Source organism: Manihot esculenta, chromosome 15 (genome assembly GCF_001659605.2).
Source record: "Manihot esculenta cultivar AM560-2 chromosome 15, M.esculenta_v8, whole genome shotgun sequence".
In the NCBI taxonomy this organism is placed as follows: Eukaryota; Viridiplantae; Streptophyta; class Magnoliopsida; order Malpighiales; family Euphorbiaceae; genus Manihot; species Manihot esculenta.
In genome coordinates, this window is record NC_035175.2 from 30,487,830 (window position 1) to 30,504,703 (window position 16,874).

Genomic DNA, 16,874 nt, shown 5'->3' on the forward strand with positions numbered 1-16,874 from the left:
TAGTATAATATCTATATAATTGACTTTCAATATTCACATACATTCCAATATTGAAAACGATTACATATTTATATGCAAATATGCCTTTAATTTAGCTAACTAATTAGAAATATATACCTATATGTATAGATATTTTATTAATTCCTCCTTAATTAGTTAATTAGTACATATAAATATTATATTAATTCCTACTTAATTAGTTAATTAGTTAGCATAATTATAAATATATACATATATATCTATACATTATATATACATATATATATACACAAAAAAATATATATGCATATATATATATATATAAGTATGGTGCCACACTTTAAAAAGGCGTCATCTCGCCTCTCCCTCTCACTCTCTTACCGCCCTAGTACCACCTCTCAGTCTTGATAACATTGATTTCAAAGTTTGAACTTTCACAACATTAGCACTTTGAAGATAAAGTTGCTAATGGTATTACTCGTGATGACGTAGCATGCTGACGTCATCACCACATCAGCAACTTTTATATTATTACCTAAGTGCAAAAGGTTAAAAATACAAGTGTTTAAATGATAAATAAATCAAAGTTTTAACCCTTAACGCTAAAGTGTGAAACTTTTAAAGTGTATGTAAAAAGTAAGGAAATAGGGAAGCGAGAGAAACATAGTGAGATAGAGAGGGGGAAAAGGACAGAGCTCTCTCTCTCTCTATCTCAATTTACTTCCCTATCTAGTTTTTTCTCCTATTCCTCTTAGTTCAACTCTCCTCCTAATTTTTATTTATAGAAGTGAGAAAAAATTAGATAGAGAAGCAAAATAAAATAGGGATATACAGTAGGAGAGATATACTCTCTAATGTGAAACCAGAATCAACCTGCTATTAAAAACCCCGATATACAACTAGACGTTAAAACACACCAAAGGTAACTTTCAAGCTGAGCAGTACTACACCTCTAACTAAATATGATCAGAAACATAGATTACAAAACAATAAACCCGTTAAAAATGCCACAAGGAAAAAACCTTGATAAGTTTGCTAAACAAGGTGCAACACAAACAAAACTCATCTTTGTATTAAAAATAGAAGAACAAAAGTCTCCATTGTCATAAACATAATATTAGGGTCATCCACCTATTTGTAGTGTTTTGAAAGCCTGATCCTAGTAGAAATAAAAATTAAAAAAAAAAAAAAACAATATTTCCTTACTTAAACTAGGAAAATTAAGTCTAATCTAACCAAAATAAGCAAAATAACCATACACTACTAATATAATAGGCCTAAAAATAGTAAATAATATTGAAGCCAAATTAATTCAAACTCCAAATTCGCCACATTATAGAACGCGAGGTCATGCATCTTGGGTCATGTTTTGAGCCTTCAGACAATGTTGTTTGTTATTCTTGACATCCGAGCTTCTTAAACCATATTATTACATGGGACAATCGTCCAAAGCACAAGGCAAACCAATGGAAAGCCAAGTAACTTGTTTTCCTTGATTTCTCTTGCATTTTAATGCGTTTTGTTGAAATCATGCTGCGAATATCCTTCTTTGCACACTTCCTTGTTTTCCTAGCATGATATTCATTTGGAGTCTTCTAGTTGTTGAAAATTATTACTCCCCTTCTACACGGATCTATTCCTCCCTCCTCAAGATGATCCATCTTCAAATTTACAAACATAATAGTAAAAAAATTATCAATATACATGTACTCATCTCCATACTGGTTGTCTTGTGCAACAATTTCAAAAGCAACTTAAATTTCGATTGCATCCAAACTATGCACAGGATCATCACGATAGAGTTAAGAGCAATTATCAATAACAAGATGGAAAGATAAACTGAATTTTGATTTCAATGGCAATTTCCCTTCTCAAAAAGGTTCCACAGCATAAGAAAACAGAAATACTCTAGCCAAGCTAGCCCAGCAATGGCTGTCTAGAAGAGAAAATCACAACTTACCCTCCTCCTCTTCTACTACTAATTATTTATAAAACAAATAAAGATTCTTTCTCTTCAGGTGCTATCTGAGAATCACTCAAACCTGATAACCACCTATTTTGTCCATTTCCAACTTGGCAACTCTGGAATCTTCATTTGGAAATTATGCTACCCTTTCCTTTAACATTTCTTTTGTAGTAAACTCTCAAGGGTTTCAGCCCATGGTTCACGCTTCCTGGATCACTAGATGGGCTGTTGCTATCGATGCTTCTCTTCTGAAAGACAGCCTTGTCCTGAAGGCTGGAGGCTGGAAATTGATTTACAAAATCATAGTAGTTCATTCGGGTGGCTTCTTCAATGGGCTTATTTTTCCATTTAACCAACAACTAATCCATTTTGCATCCCTTCCTCAATTGGAAGCTCATCAACCAACAAGTCTTTGGGTAGTTCTTTGGTGATGGGGTGAGACCGACCACTTTCTTCAATTGTGATACATGAAAAACAGGGTGTATTCTTGCTTCTTCGGGTAATTGCAAACGATATGCCACCTTTCTTACTTTTTGGATGATTTTAAATGGTCCAAAGTAACGAGCTGCCAATTTAGTATGAATTACTCCTTTCATAGATGTTTGTCGATGAGGTTTGATTTTCAAAAATACCAAATCACCTTCTTGGAATTCCAGTTCTATGCGATTTTATTTGCAGCTCTGACCATCCGCTGCTGAGCATGTTTGAGATTGTAAGATAGTTGCCTTAATAACTCATCTCCGGTGCTTAGCTCTTGCGCTACTACTTCGGGTGTAGCGTTGGTGGTGCACTAAAATAAATTGCTTCAAATAGAGTCATCCCAGCAGCTGTATGATGGCTTGTATTGTACCAAAATTCTGCCCAACATAGCCACTTATGCCACTGCTTCGGTTGCTCAGATGAAAAGCACCTCAGATAGGTTTTCAACCCACGATTCAAAACTTCTGTCTGTCCATCCGTTTCAGGGTGATAAACGGTGCTCATCCTTAATTGGATGCCTTAAAGACGAAAAAGCTCAATCCAAAAATAGCTCACGAAAATAGGGTCATGATCACTTACAATTGTTCGTGGCATACCATGTAGTCAGACAATTTCTTTCATAAATTCCTCGGCTACTGTTTTCGCCGAATAAGGATGTTTCAATGCAATAAAATATGCATATTTTGAATATCTGTCAACTACCACTAAAATTGCATCAGCCCCCTGTGAAGTAGGGGGCCCAGTGATGAAGTCCATTACTATGTCTTCCCAAACTCTCATTGATATTGGAAATTGTAATAAACCGGCTGGAAAAAGTGTTTCATATTTATGCGTCTGGCGTACAAGGCATTCAGATACAAATTTCTGCACCATCTTCATCATTCCTAGCCAAAAGAGATTGGATGCCAGTCTCTTATAAGTTCTGAATGCACTCATAATGTCCTGAATGAGTCCGAAAGGCTGTCTTTGAAATTTCAGATTCCTTGACCCGAATTTGATGGTACCCAGATTTTAGGTCCAGCTTGGAGAAATACCTTGCCCCTGTAATTCATCCAACAATTCGCTTATAACTGGAACAAGATATTTGTGAGGAATGGTCGCCTTGTTTGATGCCCGGTAATTCACGTAAAATCTCCAGCTTCCATCTTTTTTCTTAACCAAGAGAACTGGACTCGAGAAGGGACTGGTATTGGGTCTTAATTCCTGCAGTTAACATCTCCCCGACTAACTTTTCAATTTCATTCTTCTCAAAGTGACCGTAGCGATACGGATGAACATTTACTGCTATTACACCCAACACCAATGGAATTACATATGCAGTAGGTCTATTTAGAGGTAGACTAGTAACTTCTCCAAACACTTTATCGAAGGAGCTGAGCAGTTTTTGTACTTGAAACTGTTGTTCCTTATTAATCTCGGCACTTAGAGAAGAGCTTTCTATGGGTTGAGAAATTAGTGGCATCCACATCCTTCAATGTGAGCAGACGACAGGCTGTCCTGAGTGAGAGAAAATCATCTTCATAGTTAACCAATTAATCCTAACTTCTCTAAGAATCTCGAGCCAAGCAATACCCAAAATTAAATCCATACCTCCTAGAGGAAATCGGAAACGATCAGCCTTAATTTCCAAATCACCCACATCAATCTTGATACTTCGGCAAACTCCTGAAGACTAAACCCGATGCCCATCATCCAATTTCACACCGAAACTGTCTTATGCAACAATTTCAAAAGCAACTTAAATTTCGATTGTATCCAAACTATGCACAGGATCATCACCTTTGATTTCTTCATCATGGCAATTTTCCGAACTTTGATTTGGATCATCATCTTCATCATGTTTAGGCTGCTCCTTCTCATGAGCGGAAAGCTCTCTCCATGATCTTCATACCATCATTGAACTCTATTATACATCTCTCACATGATGCATTGAAGTTTCTACAACCATCTCCACTACTTTTACTGAACATTTTTTCCCTCTTAAAACAAAACTAAATATATTTCTTTTTCTTTTTCTTTTGCTAAATAAAGCAAACAAGAAAGAACTTGAAATAAACAACAAAAATAAATAAAATAGCTAAATGAGAATTAATTTATTTGTGGCAGAGCACTAATACCAAAAATGATGAACCTAAAACAAGAGGCTATACTAAGGCGAAAGGGTACCTATCTCCTTAGGCGAGAGGCGAGGCGTTACCTTTTTGAAAAAGGCATCGAAGCTAAAATTTTTTTATACTTTTAAATATACATACAAATACATCAATGAACACGTATATTCAAAGGGGAAAAATCTTATTTGTAGTATAAGAGAAATAAATCAATAATTTATTCCTTATTTAATCAACAACAAATCAATAATACAAATATATAAAAATACATACATAAAATCCATCCAAAATAAATAAAAAAAATTATAATTTTTGAAATTTTAAATAAAATAATAGAATACTACTCATTTAAAATAAATAAGAAAATAACCTCTAATTTCTAAAAGAATTCAATTATAAGCAATAAAATAACATAAATGCACAAAGTAATTACCTAAAATTGTAAAAAAAAAAAAGAGAAATAAAGAGTTGTTATCGGGCAATAGGCGACAAGCGAGGTTATGCCTTTTTAAAAAAAGCGACAAAGCCAAAATTTTGTTATATATTTTAAATATACATACATATATATATATATATATATATATATATAAACACTTAAATGAACACCCATATTTAAAGGAAAAATTACATGCTCAAATGAAAGAGTTGGAGAGAGACTAGAATTTCTCTTTTTTTGTTTAAAAGCATTTTTTTTTTAAAAAAAAAAAAAAGGCTTGATTCAATGAGGCATCGCCTCTAGCGCCTCTCACCTGGCGCCTTTGTGGACTTAGGCGTCGCCTTTGTGCATGCGCCTCGTCTCAGTCAGGCGAAGCGAGGGGGTGGCGCCTCGCCTCGCCTCTCACCTTTTATCGTCTTTAACAACACTAGTTGTTATCACATATTTAGAGAAAGAATAGAAGATACATATTTATGGAAGATGAGAAGAAGAAGAAGAAGAAGAAGAAGAAGAAGAAGAAGAAAGAAAGGAGGAGAAAGAGAAAAGAAAGAAAAAAAAAAAAAGGAAAAAGGTTAATGCACGGTGCAGCAGCCATGGGTGCAATGAGGAAGGGGAGAAAAGACAAAAGAGAGGAAGAGTTATTTTCCACTACTATATTTTCAACCACTCCCACTAACATAGAAAAAGTAAGAAGTAAAAATGCAATCAAAAGATTCCAAAAGCATTTATTATTTTCTATTAAAAATTCACTTCCCCATATCCCTCTATCTTCTTTTTCTTCTTTCTCTTTCTCCTTTTTCTTCTTCTTTCTCTTTTTCCTCCTTTTTTTCTTCTCTCTTCTTCTTCCTCCCCCATTTGCTACTCTATTTTGCACTCTTTTAAAAAAAAGTTGCATAGAAGAGGGGCGTCTTAAGGCACACTACGAAAGTTGAGATAGAGAAATGCAGAGTTCAACAAAAGCAACCAAAATTAAAAATTAAATGGCTGAAGACACAGAAGGAGAAAATGTTGAAGGCATTTGGAAATTTTGTCATACATAATAAACTTCCCTTCAGTATTATTGAGACACCATGAACAAAGCCACTTTTAAGAACAACAAAAATTAGATGCTTATGAAATTGCAGAGGTATATTTGAAAAATAAGTACAAATGAAAAAATATATAGTTTCATTTGATGGGATATGGAAGAAGAGGGAAGTTATTATAAGGTGTGATGGTTGGAGTGGACCAATATGAGTATAGGAAATTTCCTTGTCTACTAAAACAGAAGCCCTCCAATGTGGAATATAAAGATGGAGTATATACTTCAAAATTATGAATTGAAGTAATGAAAGAAATAGACTCTGAAAAAGTTGTTCAAATGGTAACGGATAACGAAGCTGCTATTAAATTAGGGGAAAAAACTAATGCAAAAATTCTCTAATCTACATTGGACCGCTTGTAGTGCTCATTGTATTGATATGATTTTAGAAAATATGGGAAAAAAGAAGTATAAAGAAAATAATTGATCAAAACAAAGTAATTACACAATTTATTTATAATCATAATTGGATGATCAATTATATAATGAACTTCATGGACAATAGAGATATTATTTGACCTGGCATCACTAGATTTACCACAAACTTCATTGTTTTAGAGTCTATTTCCGTTATATACGATGGGATAAGAAACATATTCAAACCAGAGCAATGGTAAGGGACAAATATGGACAAGCAACAAGTGGTCCAGCGTATAAAGCCAAGAATTGTGTTTGGCTTAGTTAGTAAAAGAATAAACTTTTGGGAGGGCACAATAAATAATGAAAGTTCAAGAACCTCTTCTAAAGGTTTTTAAGATTAGTTGATGGGGATGATAAGCCAACAATGAGATTTATATACGAGGCAATGGAGCGAGCAAAGTTGGCTATTCAAAAAAATTCCAGAAGCTATTTGGAATATTGGACAATATTGTATTATAATTTAGTTGCTTAGAAAATCGAATTATTAAATTAAGAGATAACTTATTATTTCTTTTCATATTTTATTTTGCAAGATATTTTTTAAATACTCAATATCAGTATGGCCCATATAATATTGGAAATGATAATGAGATCATATTAGATTTAAAAAATGTGATTCAGCAACTAGAGCGGAATTTAGTAAACCAAGGAAAAGCATTAAATCAAATAAATAACAAGCTAATTCCTAAGTGTTATAGTTGATGCTTAAAGCTTGAACTGTTGCTTGAAGTTAACTTATTATATTAAAAAAATGTTAAAAATAATTGGAATTCGGAATATGTAGGCCCTACTTTTTCGGGACAAATGGAGAGCTTGGGAATGACTTTGGTGCAAAGGGCAATTAAGTTCACTAATTCAGATACTATATTAATATAATTAATATAAACTAATTATAAATTATTTTAATTCATTCATTTTCATACAACCTGAATTGAGATAAGTCACTATCAAAGTGTTGAGTCAAACAACTTAGACTTCCAACTGCGTGAGAAACAGATTGAAGTATCAAAAATTGCATGTATTTAAACTCTTGGTCGGAGGAAAGGGAATCTCTATTGCTTGATGGGCAATCAAATCTATGGCTGGAGAATGAAGATGCGGGCATTGATAAAAATGTTTCATCACAGTCTAATTATGCCACTCAAGCTCAAGGATAACAAAGTGGTGTTGGTTCTAATAGTGATGATGGTCGTGATCAAGGTAGAAAAGGAATCACAATTGAAAGAGATGGTAGTCATAGTTCAAAAGATCCACATGGTCAAAGACAAAGTGGAATTAAAATTATTTCTGAACCATTTCCAATGCATACATATCAAAGATCAAGGGGCTCTCACAGTTCTAGTACTAATGCGCTGAAACATCCCAAACAAAGGGTGAAGGTGTTGCATACGAGGAGGGTTCAATTGATTCATCTACGGCCATGGCACATATAATCCAAATTTTATATATGGTGATGATAGCTCATCAACTGAAGATACTATAGCCAATTTGGAGGGATGCCATATCCAATAAATTTTCCTCCTACATATTCATATTATCCCTTATCAAGAGCAGAGTCAGCTTCGTCATAACCTCAACCATCAACTTGCTGTGATCTTAATGATATGGGTGCTCCTTATTCAACTTTGATCCACAACAATACTATCAACATCAGAAGCATCACCTTAGTGATCAAAGCTTGGAAAGCCAAAGCCAAGACCAATAAGAACCTACACGACATTCTTTTTAGCAGAAGTGAGATTAGTAATTTTCTATATGATGTTTAATTTAAACTAAATAGTTTATAATTGATGTATTTATGTTTATTATGTAATTGTATACATTGTTCTAAAGTAAATCTATCACCATCACCTCATTTTAATATTTTATAAATTTTGCAAACTGATTTAAAAAATCAGCATAGCGTCAGGCTATTACCATTTCGTTACGGCCGTTACAAGTCTATTTCCATTACTTGCAACCATGACTGTGATTTAAAATCATGGCCTCGGCTGGGCCAAGTGAGGCATGGGTAGGGATGCCTCACCTCTTCCGGTGCCTTTCTTGTGTCTTAACAACACTATGCAAGATCAACCTATGGCTAAAAAATCTGACACATTACTTCATGTTGAAGCACACCAAAGATAACTTTCAAGATTTGCTTACAAACCTAACCAACTAATGTGATTATAGACACATAGCTTACGAAGCAATAAAACCCATCAGAGACATCACAAGGAGAAAAATCTTTGATAAGTTTACTAAACAAGGTGCAACACGAAGAAAATGTATCTTTGTATTAAAAATAGAAGGACAAAAGTCTCAAAAGACTCGATCATCCCTTGGTTTCTCATGATTTGGAGTCTTCAAGTAGCTCAAAATTATTGCTTCCCCTATGCACGCATTACTCTCTCTTGCCTTTGTCCCTTTCTCCCTCTCTACGTCACTATGTCTCTCACTCTCTCCCCTCTTCTCTTATTTTTGCCATGCATTTCAAAAGTTTCATACTTTTAGCATTAAGGGGTTGGCACTTTGTTTCATTTGCAATTTAAGAACTTGTACTTTTAACCTTTTGCATTTAGATCATAGTATGAAAAGTTGCTGACATGGCAATGACTAAACATACCACATCAGCACAACTAACGTCATTAGCAACTTTACTCTTAAAGTGCTAATAGTGTGAAAATTCAGACCCTAAAATGCAACGGAAGTTACTTTAGTCTCTAAAGTTCAAAGCGCAAAAGTACAAGCAACTAAAATGTACTTTTCTCTTTTTCTATATTACTATATCTCTTCCTTTCTTTTACAATCCTCACTAAAGCATTCATAGATTTCTATTGGAAATGGCCTCACCATTTTAGAGAATCCTTTCTCAACTTATCCTAAATGGCACTAAAACAGCTTTGATACAAGGGTATTTATCTTTCATTTGATCTATTCTCACATGTTTTGATACAGACCTCCTTCATATCAGTTAACTAATTTCATGGACATATTTACTTCTTTACTACCCATCACTAGTGACCAAAACGTAAGAGTCAACCTACATGCACCAGTACAGAGTTTAACCTTCCACCTCATGAGGACTTATTAATAAAAAAGTGCTTAGTTTTTAACTATTAGTCTATCTATGATCAAGTCTTCACTGAATATAAGCTATTTCAATATTAATTCAAGTTCCATCCAGAAGAAAACAAGTGTATGTGAGTCATTGTCTCAGTCATCTCATTTCAGACTGATTCAAGCATGTCAGTTACCCTATTTCTGATACCATTTATTCAAAAGCCTGACTAATAAAATTTCAAAAATAAAATTCACAGGAGCACCAGTAGATTCAGTTTGTTTCAAACCAATTCAGTGGATTCGTTACAATGTTTCAAATTCCAAAACTTATACAGGCAGATTATTTAAAACCTTGGTGTGTTTGTGAAATAAAAAGATTATCAAAGAGTAGGATGGAGGAGTACACTAGTGCCAGGAGGAGGAGTACGAACTTGGCGCTCAAAAATCCTGGCAACAATATTGCTGCTTCTGAACATCAGTAGTGATATACAATCTCAAGAAATCCTACTCCTGAAAAACAAAGTTGGAACAGAGAGTGCATGAAATGCAAGCAAATACTCAGAGTCTCATCCTTATCTAAGAACTGTTCAATGAACTACGAATGAAAGAAAATTTTACTTCAGTATTGAACAATTCAGCGAGACACTTAGCACATTATATATTAAAGCTACAAAAAAATGATACATTGGTGATTGATCAATAATGAAGCTCCCACATGAAATAGCTCCAGCCTGCCAATCAAGTTGAGCAAGTGAGACTGGGACTCAAGTAGTGAAGTTGTTGTGGCAACAAGATGAAGCAGGCATTAGACAAGAAATTTTAACAAACCCATCAACCAGCTGCAGCAGAAAAAATGTCTGAATAAATCCAAATAGATTTTTGAACCAGGAAGACAGATTATAAAACTTGACTAGATGAGAGAGGGATTTGTTATTTGGTGTATCAACAAGAAAAAAAAAAAAAACACTACGACCTAGAATCTGCAGAACCAACAAAGGAAGAAAAGAAATTTCTTTTCAGTATCAATTATGCATCAAAACAATGCCAAAATCTCTTTGATTGCCAAAAACTCATGTTACGAAAGAGAAGAAAATTAAGAAAATTAAGAAAAAAAGAGATTGAAACTTATTCAAACAGCAGAAAATCCAGCTGCTAGTCCCAAGCATCAAAAGGGTTGAAGGGCTTGAAGCATGTGACAGAGATTTACAAAAATCAAAGATAGGATTAATAAAAGGGGGTATTGGATAAAAAAATCCAAATATTTATGATAATTCACATTTATATCCAACACTTTAAATCTTAGATGATAAAGCCAAACAATTTGCCACAATTATAGCCAAGAGAACTTAATTGAATTTGTTTAAGTTAACGGTAAATCACAATATAGTCCCTAAAGTTCTATTTGAATAATAAAATAGTTCTTAAATACATACTTTTATTACAATAATATCATTTTTTATTAATCTCATTATTCACTCCCTATTCCTACTTTTATATAATATCATAGATATTAATAAAAATTTAAAATATAAAAAAAAATCTTTATAATTTAAAACATATAATATTTTGTTTTATTTAGAATATTACTAATAGGAAGTAAAGTTTTCCAAATATAAAAAAAAAAATTACACATAATTTTTTATATTGAATATAAGCATTCAATGAAATATTTTAATATATATTATTTATATGTAATTTTTTATATAATAGAAATTTATTTGTAATAAATATTTATTCAATATAATATATTTAATATTACATATATAATAAATATAAAATATATTTAATTTCAATAAAAAAATTAAATTAAAAGATTATATATTTTATTAATAATATAAAATTTCAGGGACTATAATTGTGGCAAATTCAAAAAGTTTAGCTTTACTATCTAAAATTTAAAGTGTTGGATATAAATATGAATTACCGTTTGGATTTTTTTATCCAATACCCCCTAATAAAACAAGGAGTGATATGTGTTTATGCAGTAAGTTTCAGAATTTAGGATTGGGTTGGGTTTTTCTGCAATTATAATGTATGGATGAGGATAGGGGTGGCAATTCGAGTTTGCGTAGACACAAACACGATTAAGGGTTGACACAAACATAATTCGATTAACTAACACGGCTCTTTTATTATACGTGTTCAAAGACACGACATAATTAATTTAATCGTGTTACACAAACACGACATGATTAATTTAATCATGTTGTGTTAACACGGCATAATCCATCTAACACGATTTGACTCGAATAAACCTATTAAGTATTAACACGATTTGACACAATAAATCCATTAACACGATTCAATACATTTAACACGTTTTGGCACAATTCAATATTACTTATTTGACACATTTTGATATAAATTCATATTTTTAATGTTTTTAAATTTTAAAATAAGATATTATATGAAATTTACATATTTATTTTTAACATTCATAAATTTAGTAATATATTAAAATAAAAAGCCTAATTGTTTAATGTTAAAGAGAGTTTAAATAATAAATTAATATTTAACAAAAAATTTACAAAACAATATAATATTATATAATACATATAATAAATAATTTTTTAATAAACAAAATAGAAATAATTTATTAAAAAATTAATATTTATATTGGACAATATATCTTTTTTAATAATATAATTATGAGTTGATGGATCAAAACAGAATTGGCAGGTCATAGGTCGGACACATAACACGAAAAAAGAGTGTATAAATGTATCAAATCAGCTTAAGAGTGTCATAAATGTATCAAATCGGCTTAACAATATAAGAAGTAAATATGGATAGATAGATCAGTTACTTAATCTTAGGATTGTATAATCATAGACTTGATTTTCCTTCCTGTTTAGATACCGTCTCTCATGTATAAATAGGTTGTAATCTCTATTGTGAAAAACAACAACAAAATATTATCTTTCTACATGGGAGACTTAGAGCTCATGTTCTTTTGTGTTACCCATCTAGGGTAATATTTGTCTCTTATCGTCCACCTAGAGAGGATGCCAAAGTTGTCTTACAATCCGCTTATCAGATCTGTGGTTCGTTTGCCGTTTGGATGTTGGGTGGAGGCGTTTAGTTGCCTTGCAACCCGCTTGTCAGATCTGTGATTCGTTTGCCGTTTGGGTGTTGAGTTATCTTCCTTTAGTTCGTTTGAAGGTAAAGGAGTATAGAATTTTGGTTGAAATGGTTTTTGACAGTAAGATCCATATTATTAAAATTATCCCAACGTCTTCAGTAGTGGCTGACACAGGTAAAACATGATTTTGGATTACCCATAAAGGGTAACATTTGGAGATTTAGGGTTCTATTCATTTGAGTTACCAATAAAGGGTAAAATTTGGAGACGTAGGGCTCTGTTCATTTTGAGTTACCCATAAAGGGTAACATTTGGAGACTTAGGGCTCTATTCATTTGGGTTACCATAAATGGTAACATTTGGAGATTTAGAGTTTTGTTCACCGGGATTACTCATAAAGGGTAATATTTGAAAATTTAGAACTTTGTTCATTTGGATTATCCAGAGTAACATTTGGAGACGCAGGACTCTGTTCATTTGGGTTACCCATAAAGGATATTTGGAGACTTAGGGCTCTGTGTTTATCGGGATTCCCCATAAAGGGTAACACTTGGAGACTTAGGGCTCTGTTTATCGGATTACCCATAAAGGGTAACATTTGGATACTTCAAGCTCCGTTTATCGGATTACCCATAAAGGGTAACATCTAGAAAGGATAACATTTGGAGACTTAGAGCTATGTTCATTTGGGTTATCCATAAAGGACATTTGGAGACTTAGGACTCTGTTCATTGGGGTTACCCATAAAGGGTAACATTTGGAGACTTAGAACTCTGTTCATTTGGATTATCCATAAAGAGTAATATTTGAAGATTTACGGTTCTGTTCATCGGGATTACTCATAAAGGATAACATTTAGAAATTTAGGGTTCCATGCATTTGGGTTACCCAGCAAGGGTAACATTTGGAGACATCGGGGGCACTGTTCATCGAGTATTGTTCACGGGAACTGTTCACGGCTACTGTTGATTATATATGTAACAAGTTGAGCATGATTAACATTTATGCTCCAGTTTGAGGGGGAGTGTTAGAAGTTATAGAGAGTAAATATGTTAATATAACAAGTAAATATTGATAGATAGATCAGTTACTTAATCTTAGGATTGTATAATCATAGACTTGATTTTCCTTCCTTTTTAGATACCATCTCTCATGTATAAATAGGTTGTAATCTCTATTGTGAAAAACAACAACAAAATATTATCTTTCTACATCATGTTCATTGGTTGTGTCTAAAATTGTCACCCCTACTATAAATCTACCGAAGATCCAGCAAGACCTCCCCTATAAATGGATCTTTTCCATTTAAAGCAAAATACAACTTGCATATAAATTTCATCATGGCCTGCACAGTATATTATAAATACATCCTTTTTCACATCAACACCACATTAATATACTTCACAATATCTCCAAAAGACAATTTCCCAATAGCAAATTTTACATGTGGACATGAATGATTTCGTTGTATCACTAAAGCTTTAGGCGGAACCCACAAGACTATAAGCTTAGCAACTAAAAATTACTACCCAACATTTCACTCTACTGCCTAGTAACAAGCATGTAAAGGCAAACTCAAAAATTCAGATCAATGACAAATGCACATTCATTCTCAACTATAACCATAAAATAGGCACAGTTGTTAAGAAAACACTCATCCAACTTCTTCAATTATCAAGGAGTTATCACATAAATATAAACAATAACAGTAGACACATCCAAGAATGAAGGGAAAAGGAAAATTACACAAGCTATAACATATACAAAGATTTTCCCCAACATCACAGAGGCGTATCCAATATATCTTAAAAATCAGAAACATTCAAGATCAAATGGAGAAATATTTTTACATCCAATTCTCAAAACAGAAAATAAATAAATAACATACCCGAATTCTTAGCTCCAGAAGCTAATGGTGAGGAAGGAAGGTGAAGTAGAAATTTCGAGACTCCTGGACATAGACATGCAAGAGCAGAGACTGCAACTTCAAGAACTCTTCGGAATCAGAACCGATTCTCCGGATAGCAAAAGGCAACCTGCGGAAGAAAGAGAGAGAAAAAGAAAAGAAAAGAAAATTTTAAGGTTAGAGGAACTGGTAATGGGGCGTTGGGCTAAAATGGAGATAGTGAAACACGGGAGTGTGTGGGCAAAAAAAAAACACGGGAGTGAGCTCAATATTTCTGGGTAATGAAAATGGATAAGGATGTTGGAAAGAAGCTGTAGTGGGAATGGGTTAACAGATTCGGGTGTTGAGTTGTTGATGGAGGTGCGACGTCGCGCAACGGGAAGAAGGGGATGGTGCTGGGCAGGTGAGGGTCTCCTGTGTGGTAATAGACTGTTTTCGATCTGTCAATGGACAGGATGGCGTGGGTTTGAATGAAGACGAGACGATGAAGGATCAGCTCATCGGAGGAATGGCGTAGGAGCTGATGAAAAGGGAAAATGGTTAGGGAGATTGGGTGTCGGGACTGGTTTATGCGAAGGGAGGGACTGGCGGAGAGATGGAGCTTGCGAGAGGAGGAAGGTGATGTAGGCGTTTCGTGCTAGGGATGATGGCGAAGCCTCGAAGGGAAGCTAGTGATAAGCTGGGTTTGAGGGGCGATGGGGTTCAATAGCAGGGAGTGGGTTCTGTGGTAAAGGAGATGAAACTACAGCGTTGTGAGAGATGAAAAGAAGAAACGGGAGGGATTTCTCTTGGCTATATCTTCAAAATGACCCCTCAAAAATTTTTGGCTCTCCCCAAAATCCCCTCCTCAACGGCAAAAATGAGAGGGTACTTTCAAGCTCTAAAATTAATTATTTTTTTTTTTTTAAAAAAAAGAAAGAATGGCTGAGATTTTAAAGTATTAAAATGCTTTTTACTTTTCCATATAATGATTCAAAATCTGTGCTTACAAAATTAGAGGGCTGAGATTCAAAGGTAAATTTTTATTTTAAAAATTTTTAATCAAGATTAAAAAATTAAAAGTACCAAAATAAATTAAATATTAGGATTTGAAGTACTAAAATAAAATTAATTTTTTTATCTTCTTCATTTTTTTTAATTTCTTTTTCTTTTTTAAATTGAAACTAAAATACTAATTTAATTATAAAAAGACCATTAAATTTTTAGAATATAATTGAAATTTAACTAAAATAAAGATTAATACTTTGAAAAAAATTATTTAATTGAAAATTAATTTGTTAAAACATCTTTGGCTGCTTTACAGTCTACTCGAATGGTAAATTTTTGGTTTAAAAGATCACTCTGAAATTTTGTAACACATAATACAATTGATAAAATTTCTTTTTTAATGGTAGAATATTTTTATTGAGTAGGATTCTATATTCCTGAATAATATCTTATAATAAAATCTTTTTTATTTATTCTTTGTTTAAGGATATCGCCATATCCTTGATCTGATGCATCAGTTTCTACAATTTTTGAAAAATTAGGATTACAAATATTTAAATATGGTAGATTTTTGACAGATTTTTTGATTTCTTGAATAATTTTAGTATGTTCTTCACTCCATGGTTTGGGATTTGTTTTTAATCTATTATAGAGTGATTTGCAAAAAATTCTTAAATTAGGATAAAAATCAGAAATATAATTTAAGGATCCTAAAAATCTTTGTAATTGATTTTTGTCTTTTATTTCATCTGGAAATTTGTCTGCAAACTCAATACTTCTTTGTATTGGTACAATTATATTTTTAAAAATCTCATGACCTAAAAATCTAATCTTTGTTTGAAATATCTTCATTTTTGGTTTAGATAAAACTAATCCATTTCTTTTTATAGTCTTATAAAAAATTTGTAAATGCCGAATATGCTGGGAAATATCTTGACTGAATACTAAAACATCATCTATATATGTTATTATAAAATCATATGGTGTAAAAATATCGTTCATAATTTTCTGAAATTCACTTGGTGCATTTTTTAGTCCAAAAGGCATTATGTTCCATTCATATTGTCCAAAAGGTACAGTAAATGCGGTTTTGTATTTATCTTTTTTATCAATTTGTACTTGCCAAAATCCTAATTTCATATCAAATTTTGAAAATATTTCAGCTTTATATAATCGATTTAATAAATCTTGTTTATTAGGTATGGGATATCTTATCCATCTCAAAACTTTGTTTAATGGTTTATAATTTATCACTAACCTTGGTGCTCCTCTTTCTAATTCTGCATTTTTTATTACATAAAAGGCTGCACAGGACCAGGGAGATTTACTTGGTCTGATTAAATTTTTTGTCAATAAATCTTGAATTTCTTTCTTACAATATTCTAAC

The 16,874-nt window shown here is 32.7% G+C and overlaps 1 protein-coding gene and 1 long non-coding RNA gene across 6 annotated transcripts in view; both read right to left on the minus strand.

The window, feature by feature from the left end:
* Positions 1 to 15,322, minus strand: part of LOC110601444 (light-mediated development protein DET1) — a 28,473-nt gene extending 13,151 nt beyond the window's left edge. Inside the window, exons 1-3 of one of the 5 annotated variants that reach the window (XM_043951515.1) lie at positions 14,483 to 15,317; positions 10,197 to 10,243; positions 9,917 to 10,022 (exon numbers count right to left, since the gene is read on the minus strand). In XM_043951515.1, coding sequence (XP_043807450.1) covers positions 9,917 to 9,988 — 72 coding nt within the window. In that variant the 5' untranslated portion in view covers positions 9,989 to 10,022; positions 10,197 to 10,243; positions 14,483 to 15,317. Of the gene's footprint in view, positions 1 to 9,916; positions 10,023 to 10,196; positions 10,352 to 14,482 lie in introns of all 5 variants that reach the window. The other 4 variants (XM_043951514.1, XR_006348835.1, XM_021738581.2 and 1 more) reach the window with 4 other exon arrangements.
* On the minus strand, positions 1,025 to 4,807 carry LOC110601446. Its single transcript, XR_002485831.2, has 2 exons — positions 4,016 to 4,807; positions 1,025 to 3,922 (listed from the first exon to the last, which is right to left on the minus strand). It is a non-coding gene; the product is annotated as an uncharacterized LOC110601446 (long non-coding RNA).
* Positions 15,323 to 16,874: the final 1,552 nt, after the last annotated feature.